At 44.9% G+C, this 20660-nt stretch overlaps 1 protein-coding gene across 1 annotated transcript; it reads right to left on the reverse strand.

Annotated features, from left to right (window-relative positions):
- Positions 1-2613: 2613 nt before the first annotated feature.
- LOC123123311 (protein NO VEIN) lies at positions 2614-19688 on the reverse strand. Its single transcript, XM_044543801.1, has 13 exons — positions 19053-19688; positions 17884-18218; positions 16973-17606; positions 15706-15810; positions 14679-14856; positions 12713-14514; positions 12415-12627; positions 9953-12220; positions 9733-9845; positions 9096-9480; positions 8669-8983; positions 4671-4928; positions 2614-4199 (listed from the first exon to the last, which is right to left on the reverse strand). The coding sequence occupies exons 1-13, from the start codon at positions 19653-19655 to the stop codon at positions 3078-3080; spliced, it is 8331 nt and encodes a 2776-aa protein (XP_044399736.1). The 5' UTR covers positions 19656-19688; the 3' UTR covers positions 2614-3077.
- Between the last annotated feature and the right edge of the window lie 972 nt (positions 19689-20660).

A 20660-nucleotide genomic window follows, 5' to 3' on the forward strand; every position in this document is an offset into this window, starting at 1 on the left:
CTAAATTTGCCATCCTTGTGCCAACACAAATTGCCATAAAAATCGTTCGATTTATCATGCCTAAAAATCTGGCGTCAGATTTTTAGCATTATGTAGTTGTTTGGTCGAGAGTTAGAGAATGAGAGATGGTTTTGAGTCATGTCGGCCGGCTGATCTTTTTAAAAGATCGATCAGGTCACGAGCCGTCCGATCTGCACAATTTGTGATCCTGTGACTAAGAGCCTTGTTGCAAAAAGGCCCGCGGGCCCTTGTTGCTCGATGTACGATCTCATCATTGCAACAACAACTTTGTAAGTTATGGTATGGTCACAATGTGTTTTCCGAGGTGGATACCCGTACCGAGTTTATGCTTTATGAAATAGACACAATGTGTTTTCCGAGGTGGATACCCGTACCGAGTTTCCTTTTTGCTAATAGGACCCTGATCTATTTGAAAAGCTCATCACAAAAGGCACCCCTAAAGATAATAAAAGTTGCATCGAAGCATCTGGATCACCGAACGATCACTACAACATCTAGAATGAGTCGTTGACGTGCAACTGTTGTCGCTTGTCGGTTCACTATTCCGATAGTAGTCCCGACATGGTGTCGCGCATAGCCAGTGGTACCTAGGTTCGAACCCTCACGGTGGAGGTAATTATACCCCACCCCTGCTAGATTGGATTGATGGTGTATGCAAGGGATCGCATACATGTATTGAGACTAGAATATCATATGCCTATCGACTAACCCCGGGTCATGCTTATATAGATGGAGACTTGTGTGAGATCTCACATTAGGTGAGACAATAAGATTAAAAAAATACATGTCCAAACATTCTCAAAAAAATTGTAGACACACATCAATGTTTGATGTACAACCTCAAAAAGTTTCAACTCTTAATTTGACTTACATTAATAGAAACAAAAATGACAAAATCGGATGTGAATAGTGTCAAAGTACGATTCACCCAAAGCTGTCACTATTTATATTGAAATTTGTCTTTTTTGAATCTTTAAATGTACATCGAGTTTTGAGCTGATTTTTTTCGGAGTTGTAGACATACCCCACATGAATACTGTCAAATAATTTCAGATTTTTACGAAATGTCTAAATATGAATTTTTGGGGTTGATCTCACGATCTCACATAATGTAAGGATCTCATACAAGTCTCCCCGCGCTTATATAGGATACAAGACCTAGGGTCTACAAGAGTTTAGGTCGGTTAGGCCGACTTGGTGACCCTCCGAGATCTCCAGGGCCCTTATGCGCAAGTTGTTGGTGCTGTCTTGGAGACCCTCCGAGTAGCAAGCCTACGTCGCACTATGTCCAGCCTGGCCGGCCAACTTCCGGTCCTACGGTGTACCACCGATACATGGCATTGTCACCGCTCCCCTATCATACCTAGTTTAACCTTGTTGATGATTGTCCGAAAGTCTTCGTGCACTTGCCCCTAAGGACCAGCTCTAGTGAGCCTTAGTCATTGTCATTGAAACCCTTGCATCAATCTAAAGCACCTGACACTAGATCTCACCATCGCGAGCACATGGAGAGAAACGCTAACCTTGCTATCCCAAGGAGAGCGGGAACTTACACTGGAGCTTCGTCGACCCTGTCTCGTCGAATGAACTCGAGGAGGATCGAAGCCCGGAAGACCAGCTCGAAGATGAAGTGTCACCATCACCCGAGCACCGCTCCTATGAGGACTAAAAAACCTAACCTTAACTATTAGCCAGAGTCGAGGGACCAGAATTCTCCCCCGTCATCAGTCGTCGGTGCAACGCGAGGAGCGAGGGGGGGGGGGGGGGGGGTCGAACCCACAGGCTCGTCGGCGAAGCGGCGATGTGCCCTAGTCATTGCACATCTAAGTGAGTGAAACAAGCACAAATAGGAAAAAAAGAAAAAAAAATATCCACACGAATCTTGACGTAAGATCAATGACATAGGACTTAGATGTGCAATACTTATGACACATCTACATGTGCTTTAGCAAAACTGAAAAAAATTGCACCCGTACCGAGTTTTTAAGTTAGACATCTAAATATCTCTTAAGTTTTAAAGAAAGCTTTAGAAAGAAAAGAAAAATGTGCTCTGATTGTCTTCGCGTGATTTGTCATCGTCTAGATTGGTTCTCTCGAGCTTAACCACAAGGTTCAAACTCTCTAGTTCATGTACATCACATGCAGTCCTCGACCACACCTACGTTGTCGCGGCAGGCGGCTCAATCTGGGTATTGTCATCACTCGGTCTCCACCATCGTCGCCGCAGCCAGCCGCATCTTCTCGAACTCCGACTCGGCCGGCCGCCGCTGCAGAAGCTAAATGGGCCAGGCCCGTCACCACGGTAGGGTACGATAGCTACGTTGACACAGGCAATGGGTGGGTGGTGGTGCATAGTCATTGGATAGGATTTTCAGTTTGTGCTCAACCTCGGCAAAGTGATATTCTCGAAATATAATAACATCATAAAAACTAGGAAAGGTAAAATCCACCCGCTTGGGCTAGCGACCGGCTTGGTTCAACGCAGCAACCGAGCGCTCAAATGTCAGCGTCGTCGCATGAAGCTATTACCGCCAGCATATGAGCATGTTATTAGTGAAAATAATTAGACAAAACAGGCAAGACACCGAACCATCAATGTTTAATTTCTTGACTATTGCTATGGTGTTTAAATTCTTGACTATTGTTATGATCAAATACAGTTTCGTTATCACCAATCAAACAAACCAACAGTTATGGTTATGTAGCCACTATTACAACCAGTTACAAAGTCAGTGGAGCAGAGCTCCAGGCACGAGATGACGATGTCATGTGTAACACGGATCCAGAGACATCACCAAGATCATTTCCCCAGAAAGCAGAGACATATTCACTACATGCAGACAGGAATCAGGAGCTGCTTGATAATCTCGCAACCTTGGCTCATCTCATCTCACTCACCACACAGGAGATAGGCACCATAGACTGACAGGTCGGATCAGGCAACGCACCTGTCTCCTATTAAGGCTTCAGCGGAGATGGAGATCTCAGTGATTACCACCGACAAGTTCCCGCAATCACTTCAATCTCGTGCACATAGTCCATCAGCGTTTGCTTCACTACCGGCGGGCAATCAAGAGAGCAAGATGCAACATTTTCTTCTGACAAAGCTTGTGTGGGTTTTTCAACATTTTAATATTTGCCATCTTTTCGCCAGACACCATGACACGGGCGATGCTAAAATCATCCCCCTTTTCCAGTGCAAACTGCCATTCCCTCGCTGTGATGTAGAACCAGTTTTTGTTTGAAGTTGTGGTTGCCTTCACCTCCACATACTCTATCCGATTATCTCCGCGGGTGATGATAATATCATAGGGCAGTCCGGTTTCAGTGTCTGCATTCACCCACCTGACGTTCTTGGCCCCTAGCCGCTCAACCAAATGTTTGTAGGCTACAGCTTCACCAACCCTGCCAGTTTTTAGTAACTGGGCTGCGCGGAGCCTTTCCCTGCCTTCTGAAGTATTGGGCATTTTGTCACTGAAATCCATTACCTCAGTCTCGCTAGGTGAACCGGTCCCCAGGTCCAAATAAGCAGGTGCACCGTCCGCGTTAATGGACATCACCATCTGAGGCTCGTCCAATGTTGCCACTGTGCTTTCTGTGTGTAAGTTACTTTCTAGACTCGTATCCTCTTCTATAACCCAATCCTCGTCGAGCTGAACAGGAAACCAATTATCTTCTGTATTTGTGAGCTCAACATCATTCACCTCTGTATCTTGCAGGGGTCCAGGAAGCCAATTATCATTATTCACCTTTGTATCTTGCAGGGGTCCATGCTGACTTCTGCGGGATGTTCTAAAATCAGGAGCTGTTCTCCAATTATTAGGTGGCCAACTTGAAACAGTTCCGTCTGACCTCTGATGTTGTTTGTGAATATTGAGAACACAGGCAGATGAGGTTTCAACCGGTTTGGAATCAACACCTTGGTCGGGTACAAACTCTGGCACAAACGAGGAAGAAAAGGACCAAACCGCTTCCTCTTCAGGCAACGCAGGCACATTCTGATTATTAACGACAAAAGACTCAACCTGTTCAGCTGAGGTGCCAGATATGGCCATGGTTTTGACCATGTGCAGAAAATTCGCAAAGTGCAGATCAGGGGATCCATCAAAGAAAATTCTAGAAGTTTCCAGAAACAATGAATGTGAATCAGCTTCTTGCGTAGCATACAGAATATTTCCCTGAAAACAAATAACAGATCAAATCAAATGAACTTTAAAGCTCATGGCAGATGACATAACAGAGCAAAACCTTAAATCATCAAGTGCATCAAGCATTCAAGCAATGCCGTTGCAGGAACTTCTAAAGGTCTTAATTTTGCATAGTCAACAAAATGTAATAAGGTCGATACATGGTAGTACATTACACTTAATTTAACTATTTATCAGGTATAAGTAGCAACCAAAGTTAGAGATCGCCAGTTATAGCATTATTCGGATGCAAAAGTGCATCGGTATATTCAGTGGCACATCACTATATCCTTCAGCGGTGTCATAGGAGGGACCCGAGAATAAACCATCTAACTAAGCAAGCAATAGTCCATCGTAATTACCTAACAAATATGCAGTTACTATTCGGAAACAAAAGATTAGCAAGGAGGTAATCACTCACACTAGTTACCATAAAGGCGGAACAGAAACATAGGTACCAACCTGCAGAAGACAATGGCATTTGAATCTTTTCTTAGAAGAACTCTCATGTCCTTTAAGCATATACTTGTGGAACAACTTTTCAACAACAATAATCTGAAGATTGCTAAGCTTCATGATCTCATTTTGCTGAAAGTTGATATATGCATCTCTATGCGTCTTATAGATGTAGCGTTGCATATATGGTAACAGTCCACAAAGCAAAGTAGCCTTTTCCCTGTTGTCAGCCGTGCCATAGAATATTGCTTCACGATGCACAACCTATACAAAAGCAACAAAAGTGAATGAGAACAATACTTAAGATGGACACAAATTCAGGATATGCCACTCAATAAACCAAAGTTCTGAAAAAATAACCTAAACTTAATATGCAGCTCGTGCAGTTGCGGAAATGGTAAATAAAGTACTATATACTTTAAAAATATGACATGTACATATCAAGTATGTTACTACAATTTACAGCATATAACCTTCAAATGCTGCTAGCCTATTACTAGCAGATATGAGTGAAGTCATAATGTGACCCTTGTAGTCAATTTTGATGACTGTGATGAAGACATCAGCCCCAGCAAGGCTATAAAGAACTAGTATGTGTATAATGTGGAAGTGGTGGAAAGTTGAGTAACTTTTTCTAGTTAAAAATAAAGAAAAGGAAAGAAGCACGTGTGACCTGTAGCCATTTCCCTATAACAAAAATGTACAGTTTTACCAAATTTCTCGTCAATTATTCTATTATAGATGGAATCATAGGATGGAGCTTTCAGAATTTTACGTTTAGGAACTTGTGGGAAATTCCAATTGACTTTGCAGTTTCAACAGCATGACACACACCATTACAACACCTTCCACCCTCATTTCTCGCTGCTGCCACTTGCAGGATGGGTAGTGGTTCCAGTGGATGGTAGAAATTAACATTGTGAAGCACATGAAAAATTCACTTCTACCATAAAGAATTGCTTCCACCGATCAGCCATTCTCTGCGTGAAGGGTGGCTTTGCTTGACTCCCGTGTCGCTCTCGCGGGCGTCTCGGGAGAAACCCCAGCCGCCGCCGACAGCCACCCTCGCCTCCCCCCTCCTCCTCCCGCCGCCGCCGGAGGGCGTCCCTGGGCAAAGCCCTCGGCGCCGGCGCCGGCGGGGACGGCTCTCCCTCCTCTTCTCCAGGCGTGGCGGCGCGGGACGCTGGCCGGCGACGGGGACTCGCGGGCGGGCACGGGTGGTCGGGGGCGCGCACCGGCAATGGTCGCGCAGTGCGCCGGCGCGAGCGGCGCGGAGGCGTGGGCAGCTGGGTCTCCAAGGATCCGACGCCGCTCTGCCCAGGGGAGCTCCAGATCCAGCTCCCTTCGGACGGCGGCCCGTTTCCCTTGGCCGGCGGTCCCCGCGGCCGCGACTGGGGGCTGGTGGCGTAGGCGGGTGTGGTGGTCAGCGCAGCGTGGTGGAGCAGGCCGTGGCGGTGACCCTGGTGACTGCCATGCCTGGTCTGGGTGCCTCTCTTCGCCCAAATCTGGACCCCTCTGGGGCGGTGGCTCGAACGGCTGGTGCACTCCATGGTTGCGGCTGGGGGTCATTGGTGGCTGCTGTCGGCGGGGTAGGCGTGTGGTGGTGTGGTGTTGTGGCCGGCGGTGAGGGGTTGGGTGCAGGTGGCAGCCGAGACAGAACCAACTCTGTCTATGCAGGTGCTCGAGGTGAGCGGCTGTGTTTGCGGATGACTCTTGCTGGACCAAGCGGGGACGCTCGCCGTGGACTGGCAGGAGAGGGGAAGGTCTAGCGCTGCCGGACTCGGCGGCCGGCGTTTGCGGAGTCGGCCGGACTGGGATGCTTCGGGCGAAAGCCTATTGTCGACCTCGTCGGCAACGATGATGACGACGTCTCCTGGCGCCGTGTCCCTTCGTGAAGGCATCACTGGGGAGCTACCGTTGCCGGCTATTTCTTTGTGCTTCGGGCGAAAGTCTCAGATCCTTCTCTGGATCGGACGACGACGACATCTTCAATGTTGTTTCCCCCTTGGGGGCGTCGTTTCAGGAGCCAGGGATCCGCGGTTGGTCGTCTGATGTCTGGGCTGGAGTGTTGGTTCAGGTTGCTGGTTTGTAGGGCGGTGGCGGTGGAGGTGCTCTGTGGCGGCGACCAGTACCTTGGTCATCCTATGCTGATGGTTGACCTCTCTTTTGGGGGCTTGTGGCGGTGGTGAGGTCTCGGTGTTCGGCACCCTTCGATGGCTTTTGAGGTTTGGTGGCCTGCGGAGTGCTATGGTTCTCTCCATTTGTGATGGTGGCCGTGGTGTGGCTCAAAGGAGGTGTAGGGCTATCTCGGCAGAAAATTGCCCTTCGGCACGGTCTGTGGCTTTCTCTGCCGCGACGTTCCTAGGCAGCAGGATGCTCTTCGATGGTGGCTACGATCTCCTAGCTCTTCAAGGTGCAGAGATCGCATGGTAGCAGGCAACTTCTTCTCTACGTCTTCTCAGTGGCGGATGTCCTTTCGACGGATCCAACAAAGCTAGTTCCTGCTCTTCTCGGTCCACTGGTGGTGATGGATGCTAAGTTCTTGGTGTTGGCTGCTTGTCGTAGCTCGCCTCTGGTTCTTTTTCTGTTGTTCCTTATTCCATCTTCTATTCTGTTGTTCTTGGTTCCTTCTCCTATGTGTCGAGTGATATCTGTTGTAACCGTCGTGTTGTATCTCAATCTTATCTATAATGAAAATGGTTCAGGCTGGCGTAAGCCCGCCGTAGCACCGTCAAATAAAGAATTGCTTTAATTTATTGCATCACTCTATTTCCTTGTTGCCGAAATCCTCTACTGTGGTCTTTTTTTTTCAAATCCCAAAAAGGTGTTACTTCCTACTACCCATTTGTAGGATGAGTAGCATACGGTAAAATAGTCAAAGGGCTCAGGCCAATCTTTATTAAGATCGGAGAGAACATTTACGAAGCAGCGAAGGTCGCCAAGGGTAAAAGCAGGTGAAGCTGTAGGCAGAGCCTCGTGGCCAAACACCACAAACATACAACACCACGACCGCGCAAGCACAGCTAGTGGTAGCGACACATGCCACAGACACACAGCTGCACCACAGCAAAAGCACGAGCAGCCAGCTAGAAGGCCGCGATGGTAGCAAAACACCCTGCCTCCCACCAGGGTCTCAGCTCCTCAATGATCGTGTCCACCACTCCAGCCGGGGTCAATGAGAGGCCGTTGAAGATTCATGCATTGTGCTCCTTCCATATGCGCCAATGCACACCGTATCAAAGTCCCTCCTAAGCAGCTTAGGGGCAAGCTTTCCTCACGCGCAGCCACGTACGGTATAAATAGTACTCCCTCCGTCCCAAAATTCTTGTCTTAGATTTGTCTAGATACATATGTATCTAATACTAAAATGTGACTTTCAATCCGTATTTAGACAAATCTAAGACAAGAATTTTGGGACGGAGGGAGTAGTAGTGAGGCGCATTAAAATCTGCTTGTACCATAGTAAACTTTATTTATCAAAACATTGTTTTTTATACTAACTTCCATTTCCGGGTTATCCTAGTCATTAAATAGACAGATATGGCCCTGGTAAAGCAGGCAGCTGATAGTAGCTGTCAGGCGCCCACAAACTGGCTACTCTGTTCGGTTGTGATGCAAGGGATTGTTAGTTGTTACAGCCCGCTAAAACCCGCTACAGCATAGTTCGCACTGTGCAGCAGCATTTTGGTGCAAATACATTTTGTATTTTCGTATAATTCATTCGTTACATATTACTCAAGATGTGAAATATGCCCCGATCCAAATAACCAAAATATAATATTTATGTTTCTGCAAACACAGCCAAGTGGATGCAGAACATGGAGCATGCCTTGCATCTAAATTAGCCAATGGCGCATAGCAAACTTTACTAATCTTCTAATTTGTATTACTTTGCACAACTATGCAGCTAAATGACGAATTACATACAACACTTCCAGCATGAAGACTTTGCTGAATGTAGGAAAGAAGTCAATAAAGATACCATAAAACAAGAAATATATTACCTTGGATAGCGCTGGGATACCTAGGCTTTTCATCAGTGCAGCAACTCTTCCATATAAGATTTGCTTGTCCTCAGAAGAAAGTGTACCAAATTGTATGAAGTCAACATCAATACAGTTCTGAAAGTGTTGTTTCAACTCATCATCATCTGACCAGCAAACAAGGCCAAAAGATGGATGGAGAGAGACCCATTTATCAACCAGGGTTGGCAATATCGTTGTCTCCAGCTTCTGAAGAGAATCTTTCACATAAACTAGATCGTTCTTGTCACTCACAGAATGGATATCGGTAGCCCATCTCACAAATACACGGAAGACCTATGTAGAATGTGGAAACGAAAGTTCATATTTTAAAGGCGTACAGCCAACAGTTGAGGCAATGACAAATAAAAAGACATAACTTTAGGTACTCCATGCAAAAGCAACTTACCTGATGGGCTACTTGTGAAGGCAGTGCAACTTTAGATAGCCGTAAGAGCATCTCTACATAATCAGCTGTTGTTGGAACTTTTGGTACACCACATGCTTCCGTAAAGAATTCACAAAGGTTTGGATAGGTTGAGCACAGCATCCTTCTTGGGAACATCCTATTCTTCACCAAAACGAATTCCTCTGTCGTTTCAGAACAACCTGTTGGGTCATGCCAATAGAGGTCTTTTGGGGATAAAAATTTACCATGGACGACCTCACTGGATCGAGCACGGATTAGTGGTGTAAATATAGATGAGCATGACGTGAACTCCCGTTTGATGTCAATCTTTGCATCAGCTGCACCTTCTGACACAAAGGTATAGAATTTGCTCATCTGGTCCACACTGAAGAAAAGGCAGGTCAACCATTAGAAATTATTTGACAAAAGAAAATTTGCAGGGTAGTGTGCGGTGAAAAACAACTACATGCCAGTGGGATTGATCTGGAAATGTTCAAATTAGTTCTTAAGCACATACCCACATTTTAAGCAACCACATGTATAGATTAAAATAGAAACATGGTAGTGTTTAGACTAGTAATCTTTACAGTTGCTTCGCATCTAAGCATGGAGATCAGATTTTCTTTTAATGAAATACCTTGCGCTGAATGGAACTTGTGATGTCATCCATAAGTTCAGGGTCATTAAAGCGTCACTGTGGGATACATTTGTTTTGAATCCAATAACATTCCTTAGTGACCCGCTGGATACCTGTTCCACAGAAATGAAGTTTCCAAGGTGAGTGGGCAAACGTGTTGGTAAGGATAAATAAAACACTTCTTTCTATCGGCTTGTAGGTAATAATAAAAACTACAAACCTGAGGTACAGCATATGGGGCCACACCACCAAGCAGGGAACGCACGCTTTCACAATCATAAAACAAATCCGTTGCATTATGAAGGTCATAATCCACAGTTGACGCTATCCATTTGAAGCTTCTGATACATTTCATAAAGGATGACTCGACTGTTCTGTTCCCATCACAACTGGTCCCGCTTGTGAGACACCAAGCTTTTGCACTATAATGATCATCCCAGAAACTGTCAAGAACCTCCATAAGATATATGCAATTTTCTCGGCAATTTTTTGAAGAAAATGATGATAAAATGTTAGCCAGTTCTGGTGACTCCCAGTCATACACTGTACAGGATGTTCCAGAAACACCACCTTGCAATATTCTTCCTGCTATCAAAGAATCAACTTGGGATATGTTTTTCTCAACTTTCATTACATGCACAAAATCAGTCACACCCATCTCCTCAAAAAATTGCCTCCAACTTTTCAGCACAGATGGCAGCAAATCTGAACCATGATTCATCAAGTAACCACTATCAAGTTCTATCCATCTGATTTCAACATTCTTAAGTAGCTTGCCTATGTCCACAGGACTTCCATATTCTTTACTAAAGTGAATTGGTTCATCAGCTGGGCACTTGTAGCCATGGTTTGTAAGTAAGATGGGTCTACTTCGTAGTTCTGACATTATCTCTTCCTTCCCAAAATTACAGCTTGTACATGGAGACTGAAGATGGAGCATGATAAAACTCACATACTCTATCATCATCATCTTATCAACCTTCTTAGCATCTGTACCATTTGGCAAGGATGCGAGGATGTGATTTTTGATAATTTCATGTCCAGACAACTTTCGCACCCCGATTTTCAGAAGAATATCCGTCAGATCGTTAGCTCTCATTTCTTCTATAAGGTATTTATTTTTACAGGACACAGAGAAAAGCAATGGACTAACAAATCGAAGGTTACCATACAGAATTGGGAAATCCTTCATGCTACCTTTGCAGTCAGTTGTGGAACCGAGAATATCATGAGGCAACCATATAGGGCCATCTGCTACAGAACTAAATGAACCATCTGAAAGCGGAATGCATGGTAATTTCCTGAGAGCACATAAAAGATCACCTTCCAGACTTGTTGTCGAGGGAATATTTTGAAAAGAACGTGACAGCGCCAAATGAAGATTTACAAACCAAGCACATAGCCACTCCATCCCCAGTGACTCAATGGAACCCTCAGTTCGGCAAATTGATGATACCATATCAATAAAAACATTTGGTCCATGATCGTGAATACCTAGGGCCCTTGATAATGTATCAGGTATGATGATATCTTTTGACAGATAACCAAGACCAAGATGCTGATGAAGTAAGCCATCAGAAAACAGCATTTTAGTCTGTTCATCCCAACCCCTTAATGTGTTGCATGGATAGACCCATTGCGAACTAGAACCCTCCAAAACCATGCACCTATTCAGACGTAACTTGGAAAGGATTAAGTGAGGGAGCTTGCAAAAGAATCCATGAACTTCTCCTGCTAGAGGAACAAAACTCATGAATGCTGTAACAGCCTTTCCAGGGCAACTCTGGAAGCAGGGAAGGGAACAAAAGGATTCTTGTGCACTGACAAACAAAGAGGGGAATTCGGATAGCAACCACTGGTTCCATGCATTATCTGCATCCACTTCCTCTCTGGAAGAAGGTAAAACAAAATCCCCTTGAAGAATGAATTTAAGACCATAGTTCCTTAGAGGTAGAAAAGCGAACACAGGCTGTTGCTTCAAGTAAGGTTCATACTCTCCTTTCTCAGTCTCCTGCAAAGTAAATGCCAGAGCTATCTCTGTAGTGTGCACATCATGGCGTACAAGTGTGCCCTGTAACTTCTTACTAACTACCAACCAACTCATTATCTCATTCCCATGTGAGATCCTCACAATGCCATCACCAAGAGCCTTCCTTCTCATAACCAGCAGTGTGTCATTCACCACATTCTTAAACTTGATACAATTCAGTCGGTTAAGGAACAGAAGCAGAGATGGGTGGAGATCTGAAAACATGGATGCAATGGAGCACATGCCAGTGTCATCCCTGAATTTAGATCTGAAGGGAAGTAAAATGCAAGTATTCCAGCGGGAACAAGCGTCCTTATCATCTTCAACAGATAACATTCTACTCAAAGAGCTAGTACTGTAGGGTGGAACTGCAGTTGGCAATACAAAACCAATCTGGCCGTCGGTAATGTCAAATTTCACATGGAAACCATTTGAATGGATCTCTGGAGCATCAGTTACCTGACATATTAGACAGAACAAAAATGTGATTTTTCCACATTAACTCGAGATTCCTACCCAAAATAGTAGATGGCAAAAATTCAAATGACTGATACAAAAAGAAATTCATGAAATCATAGATGGCAAAGCAAGCAATAGTAAAATCATTATGGCTTTATGGTGGTAATAATTGGAAATGATTCTATTAAACCTACCCGAAATACTGATTTAAATCCAATGCCCTTATTTCCAATATAACCCCTGTTGGCTCCTTTCTTTGTTGAGTTACCAATATCACAAAGAGCTCTAATGTTCTCAGCAGAAAAGCCCCTCTCGTTGTTGAGAACAACGATACCATTATCCTGAAGAACGAATGCTAATGTGGGTTCAACATCCTCAAGATAAGTATTATCGTCAGCATTCTGTACCTGAATAGAGTAGGCAGATGTCAGCAAAAAACTGATCTTCGCACCAAACAAGCACAAAAAATGAACGAGTGCAAGTTAAGCTTACCAGCTCAAGAAGTAGGTGAGAATCCTGAGAGTATAATTCTTGTGAAAGACAATGCAGTGCTCGGCCAAGTCGAGCATGCTGCTTCGTCAACAAACTATTCTCGGTGCAGCTTAGAGCCTGATCCAAACCAAACTCATCACGTCGTATAGTCTCAATAACTAGAGCTGCTTCCTCGAGATTAATTTCTCCCCTCACGGGAGATTGGTTTGTATGAAATGCAGTTTCTGCCTTGACTCCAACAGGATTTAACATGTTCTGGTTTTCCTTATTATTCATAGAAAGGACTTGATCCTTTCCGCCAGGAAATGATTTAGTACTGTCATTCACCATATCAGCATCATGAGGAATAAGCATGTTAGAGTTTTCAAGTGTAGGTCCTTCAGATACAGCTGATGTATGCCCAGAAGAAGAATGTGTTTCTGTCTTTGCACGACCTTCAGCTAAACAGAATTCACGATAATCTTCGACCCACTCGGTAATTCCAAGTGACAACCCAACATCATGAAGCATGCAAAGCTGCCAAGTTTCTGTGGCTTCATGTAAGATGACTGAATAGCAATTTTTGGTAACTGTCCGAAGTCCGGACAATAGTATATCTGCTGCAAGACTCCGGAATTCAGAAGGCAGATGACCAAGACAATCAAGGAAAAATTTGGCAACAAAATGAATAGTGCTGTCAATGTTTGTTAAGACATCAGACATGACATTTCTTGCAGAAGACAGATGGGAGCTTTCTTGAACATGGCCAACAAAATGAGGAGAGCTGTCACGCTGTTCAGCACTTAGATTATGGGATCCCTCAGTCACAAATGGTTTGCCATCAGAACTAGTGTTCATTGGATCCTTGTTGTTGTTCATTATGATACCTATTGCTCGTTGTGCATAACACTTCAGTAAGGAAAATGGAGTATTCACAGAACCATTGTAAATGTGCAGCAAGGAAAGCAGCTTCACTGCCACTTGAAATGGTGAGCATTGAATAATGGCTTCTAAAAATTGGTCAACCGTGGCTGATGGATCTACTCTTATAAATCTACCATCTGTGGTCACGATGCAAGCTAGCTGTTGAACTGGACCTGCATTCAGCAGCCAGTGTATGAAGGAACCCAGTGAAGGAGCAAACAACATATCCCAATGTGACCAGAGAAGCAGATCTGACAACATTGGAGCCTTAAGTAAACAGTTAGTTGCTTCTCGTGAAGAAACGGTTTCAGAATAATAAGTTTGTTCAGAACTGTTCCTCTGCCCACCAACAGTATCATGCTCGCCTGGAGACATTCCAGACCACCGTTTCTCCAACAGAGAGACAGAAAACGTGATATTATTTGTGTGTGTGCTCCTTCTCTGTCTCTCTATAGAACCTTTAAGTTCTTCCCCAGATTTGAATTGTGCAATATCAAAACTAATTGTCGGGAACTGCCTTTTGAGAAGCATAAGGAAACTATCCCCTGAAAAGTCACCATCTTCTAGCCAGTTACCCTCGGCTTGGCAGAGTAGGACTTCAATTTGTTGCCGCAGTACAGAAACTTCCAGAGACGAAGAATTAGAGTTCCCCCGCTTCAACAAACTACTCAACTTAGGGGGGAAGTGATCACCATGTTTTCCCAAAAACTCAAGGAAAGTCCCATGGCCAAGAGAAGTAAATTGCTTGGCAGAAAATTGAGTAACTACCCATATTTCACAATCATGAAGTGTCTTCAGGAACATAAAATTTTCCACTTTCAAGGCCCCAGCTCTAGACACTCCACTGTTGGACTCAAAATATTCAGTAATTCTCCTGATGACATCATCAGCTGTGACATCTGCATGAACAAACACAAATGATAAGGGGTATTTCTTTGTGTCAACTGTCAAGTGGTGCAGCAGCTGTTAGAGGTTGGTTCCAGTTCCATATCACAGAATTTGATTGAGTGCAAACAACTGAGAGAGAGAGAGAGAGAGAGAGAGAGAGAGAGAGAGAGAGTACTGGGTCCAGGCTGATTGGCTCCTTTAGCAATGGATTTAGTATTTTCTTTACTCAGGGGCTCAATTTCCATAACCTCCGTTGTGGTGTTAGGAATAGGACTTGATGACAATTTATTCTCACTAAAGACATGGATCGCATCATAAATACTGTCCAGCAGACCACAGGCCATAGATCTAACCTGCATATACATGACACAGGACATTAAATATGATCACAAAATGCTACCAGAACTTTTCAGCAACAGATACAGAAAAATAAGGAAGAACTGCAAGCTACCAATCAGGACACAAGCTATCCTCTCGAGAACTTTTCAGCAACAGATACAGAAAAATATGATCACAAAATGCTACCAGAACTTTTCAGCAACAGATACAGAAAAATAAGGAAGAACTGCAAGCTACCAATCAGGACACAAGCTATCCTCTCGAGAATTTATCCTGCGCACCCAAGCTAGAAACATAAACTAACGAAGAAAAAAAACTGATTTTTTAAGAGATGGACAATCCACATCTACAATGTCACAAAATGTGAAGTCCAAATTTGAAATACAGCTCAAAAAACAAAAAACAAATTTAGCGCTGATAGTGCTAGTGGGCCCAATTCACGGCCCAATTCAAAATACTATTCATAAAATAATTTGCCTTATTTGATTCTCGAGCTGTGGGTCAAATTTGAGTGTGAATTTTTGTGTCATTGTAAATATATGCCGTTCTCCATGCTGAATTATTTTCAAAGTTCTTTTACGACATTTATTTAGCTCGTGTTTTCACCTTGGGCGAACGCACCATAAGACTTGGTGCACCGGATGCATTCACACCTCATCATACAAGTACAAGCCACGTATGCTACACCTGCAGATCTATTGGCTCACATCAGGAAATTTATGATACCGAGCCTAACTAATCTTAACTTTGAAGTGCATTCTATGTGTAGCAACTAAAAAGAATGAAGCCGTTTTGCAAACAACATATCTGGTTAGTAGATCCACTTGTAATGTAGGAGTTGGCTGAAAAAGGAATCAACTCACTGCAACATTTAGGAAGCCAATGCCTGGGTATTGCGAGAAGAAATTTATCATTTTCCTCTTTTCTTCTGGTGTTTCTGTATAGTAATTTGCTATCAATTCCAAAACCTGCATCAATGAGAAGTGCAAAATAAATTAGATTTGGAAACAGTAAAAGGCCCTACTGAAACTGAAAACACTTATATTCTGCTGAACAATTGATGGAATTCTTCGAATTTTAGAGTTAAGATGAAGAAATTGTATGCAGAAAACATCGAAGGAGGGGGGGGGAGCTAACAAGTACTCCCTCCGTTCACAAATACAAGATGTTCTAACTTTTTTCTGAATCGGATGTATATAGACATGTTTTAGTTTGTTCACTCATTTCAGTCTGTATGTAGTCCATACTGAAATATCCAAAACATCTTAGATTAAGAAAAAAGTTAGAACATCTTATATTTGTGAACCGAGTGGGTAGCATTTTGTAAAGGAAAAGATAGTTGAGGTCCACCAGCAAGAATATATGCACTGTTTTTAACACCAGAAAGACTCATGATCCGACCAAGCACAGATAGAATTAAGATGTGCCGCCCAGATTTGAATACCAGGATTGAAACAGTTGGAAAAATATTGGTTAAATCTGTCTGACCAAGGACAACAAACTCCAGGCCAAAATATCATGTATGTAAACCATCAGCAGAGAAAAAAAACACAAATAAACACAAACAATCGGCAGAAAGACAAGACACACAGTCTTGCAGGTTTCCATGGCATATCTGGGCATCCACCAATCATCCAACTACCAGGCTGGATCAAGCACAAGGAGGGATGGCCAGATCCAGGCATGGTAAGGTGGGGATCTGGCTTTTCCCGAGCTCAAGTGCGGCAGCATGGCCCACAACGACCCCAACCTTAGTGGGGATATTTGGCGGGGGTCTCCCCCACCCCAAATATAGCTCTCGCCATCGAATCGCCAACACCGCTGCAGATGTGCCACACCGTGTTTATCGATGGAGCAAAGACGAACATGAGAGAAATCGATGCCTCGGTGGAGTGTTTGAGCACTTCCTTTAAATTGGGTAGACCCGCATGCTATGTATTCTGTTGGTATTTATGTTTGTATTTGTAGCAAAAGAGAAAGCAGGCAGTTTTTTTATGCATATGCAGAGCCCAGATTCCAAGCTCAATGGGGCTTGAGGGCTGAAAATCCACACTCTGATAAATGTAACTATAGTTCACAACTATTCAGAGAACAAGGATTTGACCATAAGTAAACAGCTAGCAAGCATACCTGTTGAACTGAATGTTCACGGCATGCTTCTTTCCAGGTTGTTATGAATTTCTCCAGCTTACCTGTACTTAGGAAGCAATTAGGCGAGACTTCTTTCTTTTTTATTTGCATCTTTTGCCGCTTATTGGGCTGTTTGCACAAAGAGCTAGGAGTCCCATTTTCCTCATATTTCCTTTTGTTTCTTGAATGGACATTTACTTCATTCGCTTTTACCTTGCTGCTCACAATAGCTGGTTTTTTACTCTGTTCTGATTTCAAACCAAGACGTTTAATTTCTTCTGCTGTCGAAGGATATGGGCAGCCACTGACACTTTTATCAACATCCTTTCTGTCAACAATATAACAGCTATCTTCGCTCTCACTCTCCTCCACGGCGTCCTTCGAACTACTACCGTCATCAACTTCATCACCGGCTGAATCAAAACGAATATGTTTATTGATGCCTGGTAATTGCTTTATACGGCTAGTTATATCATCGAACCTCTTGTCCAACTCCTGCTTCCCCGAATGGAAGTCTGTCTGTTTTGGTAGATCCTTCTCACAAGTGCTATCACGAGAACCACTGGTCTTGCCTAGATGTTTAATTGCAGCAACTTCATTTCTTCTGGCCTGTCGGAGAAAGGAAATGTGCAACCTACAAAACCCCCCCAAATCAGATAAATTAAATATTCTGGTGCAAAGTAAGAGACAAAATAGTACTCCCTCCGATTCATATTACTTGTCGCTCCAATGGATGTATCTAACACTGAAATATGTCTAGATACATCCATTTCAGCTACAAGTAATATGGATCGGAGGGAGTAGCAGGAAGGCTGAAGAAAGTCATTTCTATCTCAAAGTACACACCAGTACCAACGTTGGAGCACGCAAGGAAAGTGAACAAGTATGTGCCTAAAAGAGAAGGTACATACCCCAAGCTCTGTACGCGCACGCCAAGTTTCTCCTTCCCAGAGACCGACTTTTGTTCCGCGAGATGATCCAAGAAGCTTTCCGCTGTGACTTTCTCCTTAGAATTATCAATAAACTTCTGCAGGCAACTGATAATCTCCTCGCTACTAAGCTTAGGCACCTTGGATAAATCAGCAGGTACAAAAAAATAATGTGCAACAAGTGGGTGCTGAAGAAAAGGCCCCAACCCCAGCTCTTCGAACTGACCAATACCCTCGTTCTTGCATATCTCAACCTCCAGGTCATGAATAGATACGATTTTTCTTGCTGCAACATAACAATGGATGAATGTGTTCACCTGGCAAACAACAAACCAAGTCCATGTAAAGTCAAACAGCAGATAACCATGTGCAGTTCTCCCAAATATTACTTAGTGATAATTTGACCATTAGAAAGAGCTCTGCAAGCTTTATGCTGTTGCAGAAAATGAGCAAAAAAGAAGCATTCTGGCACTTGTTACAAAATGAGCAAGCATTTAAGCAGCGCTGTCTACAGAAAATGAGCAAAAAGAAGCATTCTCGCGCTTAATTTAACATGAGCCATAGTGAATTGCAATGCTATGCTATGGCAAGGGAGCATATTAGTTAGGTTTCCTTTTCCTTACTCTTCTGTTTCTACATAATAGCAGAACAGAAGGTGCTGCGGAGTTTAGCACAGTTAAATTATCTGATAAGATGAGAACATGTACCGAAATTAACATAGCAGGCATGGAACGTGCACAAGCCTGGGTGCAGTGCACTGTGCAAACATACTCGCAACTTCACCAAACACAGGGCAACAATCTCAGCGCCACTTGTGTTTACAAATGAAATCAGAACAGAGTACTGCACAATATCCGGCATGAGACGAAGGCCTATATAAGCATGACAAAGCTAATAAAAGAGGGAGAGCAGGGCATAGAGCACACGGCTGCGCCACCCCCTGACAGTTTGCCTCATGGTGCCAACACATGGCAGTTTAATTATGAACTGGAGCGTAGAAGAAGCAGGGTTTGCAGGGTCAACGAACCAAGCTCCAGCAATTGCAGATGAAATCACTGTGAATTCAAAACAGAACATATACGAGCGTTGCGAGGTCACGTAGTCGCGTACAGTGCGAGCTACCGGGATCTCAGCCGAGCAGGAACACTGACCTTGCCCTCGATGCTGAAGAGTTCGCGCAGGACGGGCACGTCGTGGAGCTGGACGCCGAGGGATCCCCACGAGTCCGCCTTGAGCGCCACGAGCGCCGCCTGGGCCACCTTCCACCCGGTGACGCCCTGGCCCGCGTGCGTGAGCTCGTCCCGCGCCTTGGTCGCCGCCGCCTGCGCCCTCTCGAGGGCCGCGGGGTTGCGCGGCGGCGGCAGCGGCTGCTGCTGCTGCTGCTGAGGCGGGGCCGACGCGGGCGAGGGGTTGGGCGGGCGGTGCTGGACGTTGGGGGTGGTAGGGCTCTGGGCGTAGCCGGGGGAGGGGAGCGGCGGCTGCTGGTACTGCTGCTGCTGATGCTGATGCTGCTGGAACTGCTGCTGGTGGTGGAAGGCCGCGGCGAGGGCGGCCTGGTTCTGGAGGAGGAGGTGAGGGAGCATGAGATGGAAGGGGTCCTGCCCGAACTGGGGGTTGGGGGCGAAGGGGTAGGGGTTCATGGCCGCGGCCGCGGGGTCGGAGGCCGAGGCGGCGCCGTGCCACGCGGCGGCGAAGGCGGCGCTGCGCGGGTCGTAGCCGTGCGGCGGCATCTGGGGGTTGCCGCGGCCCCTCATCGGGGCGGCGGCGGGTTTCGGGCGGCGCGGCTAGGGTGGGTTGGGAGGGGGGAGGGGGAGGCGGCGCCGATGACGTGAGGTGGAAGAAGGGAAAAGGGAAGGAGGTGTGACCTCCGTGGACACGCGCGCTAGGGCGGCTTGGGCTCAGGGATTTTATCTTGGTTTACACCTCTGCGTTGCGGGCTTCGGGCTGGGCCGGTCACAAAAATCGGCCGCCTGTCCTTCATGGGGTTCCCACAACACATTTTTTTATTCTTAAATCCAAAAAAAACGCTTTTTTACTTTCCTTTTTCTTCTGAAAACATATCTTTTAGGAGTAATAGCTGGCCCCATTAACTTTTTCTAAACCACATGAAACTATGATAGCGCTGTGATACACTCCCAACCCTAGCTATTGTGCCCATAACTTCCTTGCACGGCGCCGCCTGCGTCTTCCCCATATGGTCGACGACGAGGTGAGTTGGGGGGAAGGGGGCCATCTGTCTTGTTTTCCTTTTCTTATACTTTTTCCCTGTCAACATCAACAACGTGGTGGCGGCGATGGCCGTTGGAATAAGGTATCTTCGTTTTTTCCCTACCTCGTTGACGCCTGATTTGGTGTAAGGAAGGGCATGTGATAGTTTGTGTCCCTAGATTTGTTCATATATTGGCAAATGCTGCATCTTTCAAGGAGAGCTACTTGGCCGACTTTTGATTGCAAGTCCGTATTGTGTCGGATGATTCTTCAACCGACATTGCTTCGGCGATTTTTAAATCTCATCTCATGGGCGAATGGTTATTATTGTCTTCAAAGGCTGGTATGGTTATTGCAAGGTTCGCAGGGGCCTTAAACATTACAAAGACTTGTGCTCAAATGTTATGCATCAACAAAGAAAACGACTCAAGTAAGAGAGCATCTATGTGGTAGGTAACTAAGTTTTTTTCGGTTTCAGTCGATTGACCCTAGCCGTTTGATTCAGGCCAATGGCTGCCTCGCGTTATTCTTTCACAACGTATTCCCCAGGA

This window comes from Triticum aestivum, chromosome 5D, assembly GCF_018294505.1.
Source record: "Triticum aestivum cultivar Chinese Spring chromosome 5D, IWGSC CS RefSeq v2.1, whole genome shotgun sequence".
In the NCBI taxonomy this organism is placed as follows: Eukaryota; Viridiplantae; Streptophyta; class Magnoliopsida; order Poales; family Poaceae; genus Triticum; species Triticum aestivum.

What these genes read in the sequence shown, in the direction of transcription:
- LOC123123311 (XM_044543801.1), bottom strand. Translation starts at nt 19,655, where the DNA reads ATGAGGGGCCGCGGCAACCCCCAGATGCCGCCGCACGGCTACGACCCG. An exon ending in TTGGCTTCCTAAATGTTGCA is followed by an intron (nt 14,857 to 15,705) that starts GTGAGTTGATTC and finishes ATGTATATGCAG; the next exon opens with GTTAGATCTATGGCCTGTGG. An exon ending in CCCCATATGCTGTACCTCAG is followed by an intron (nt 9,846 to 9,952) that starts GTTTGTAGTTTT and finishes TCTGTGGAACAG; the next exon opens with GTATCCAGCGGGTCACTAAG.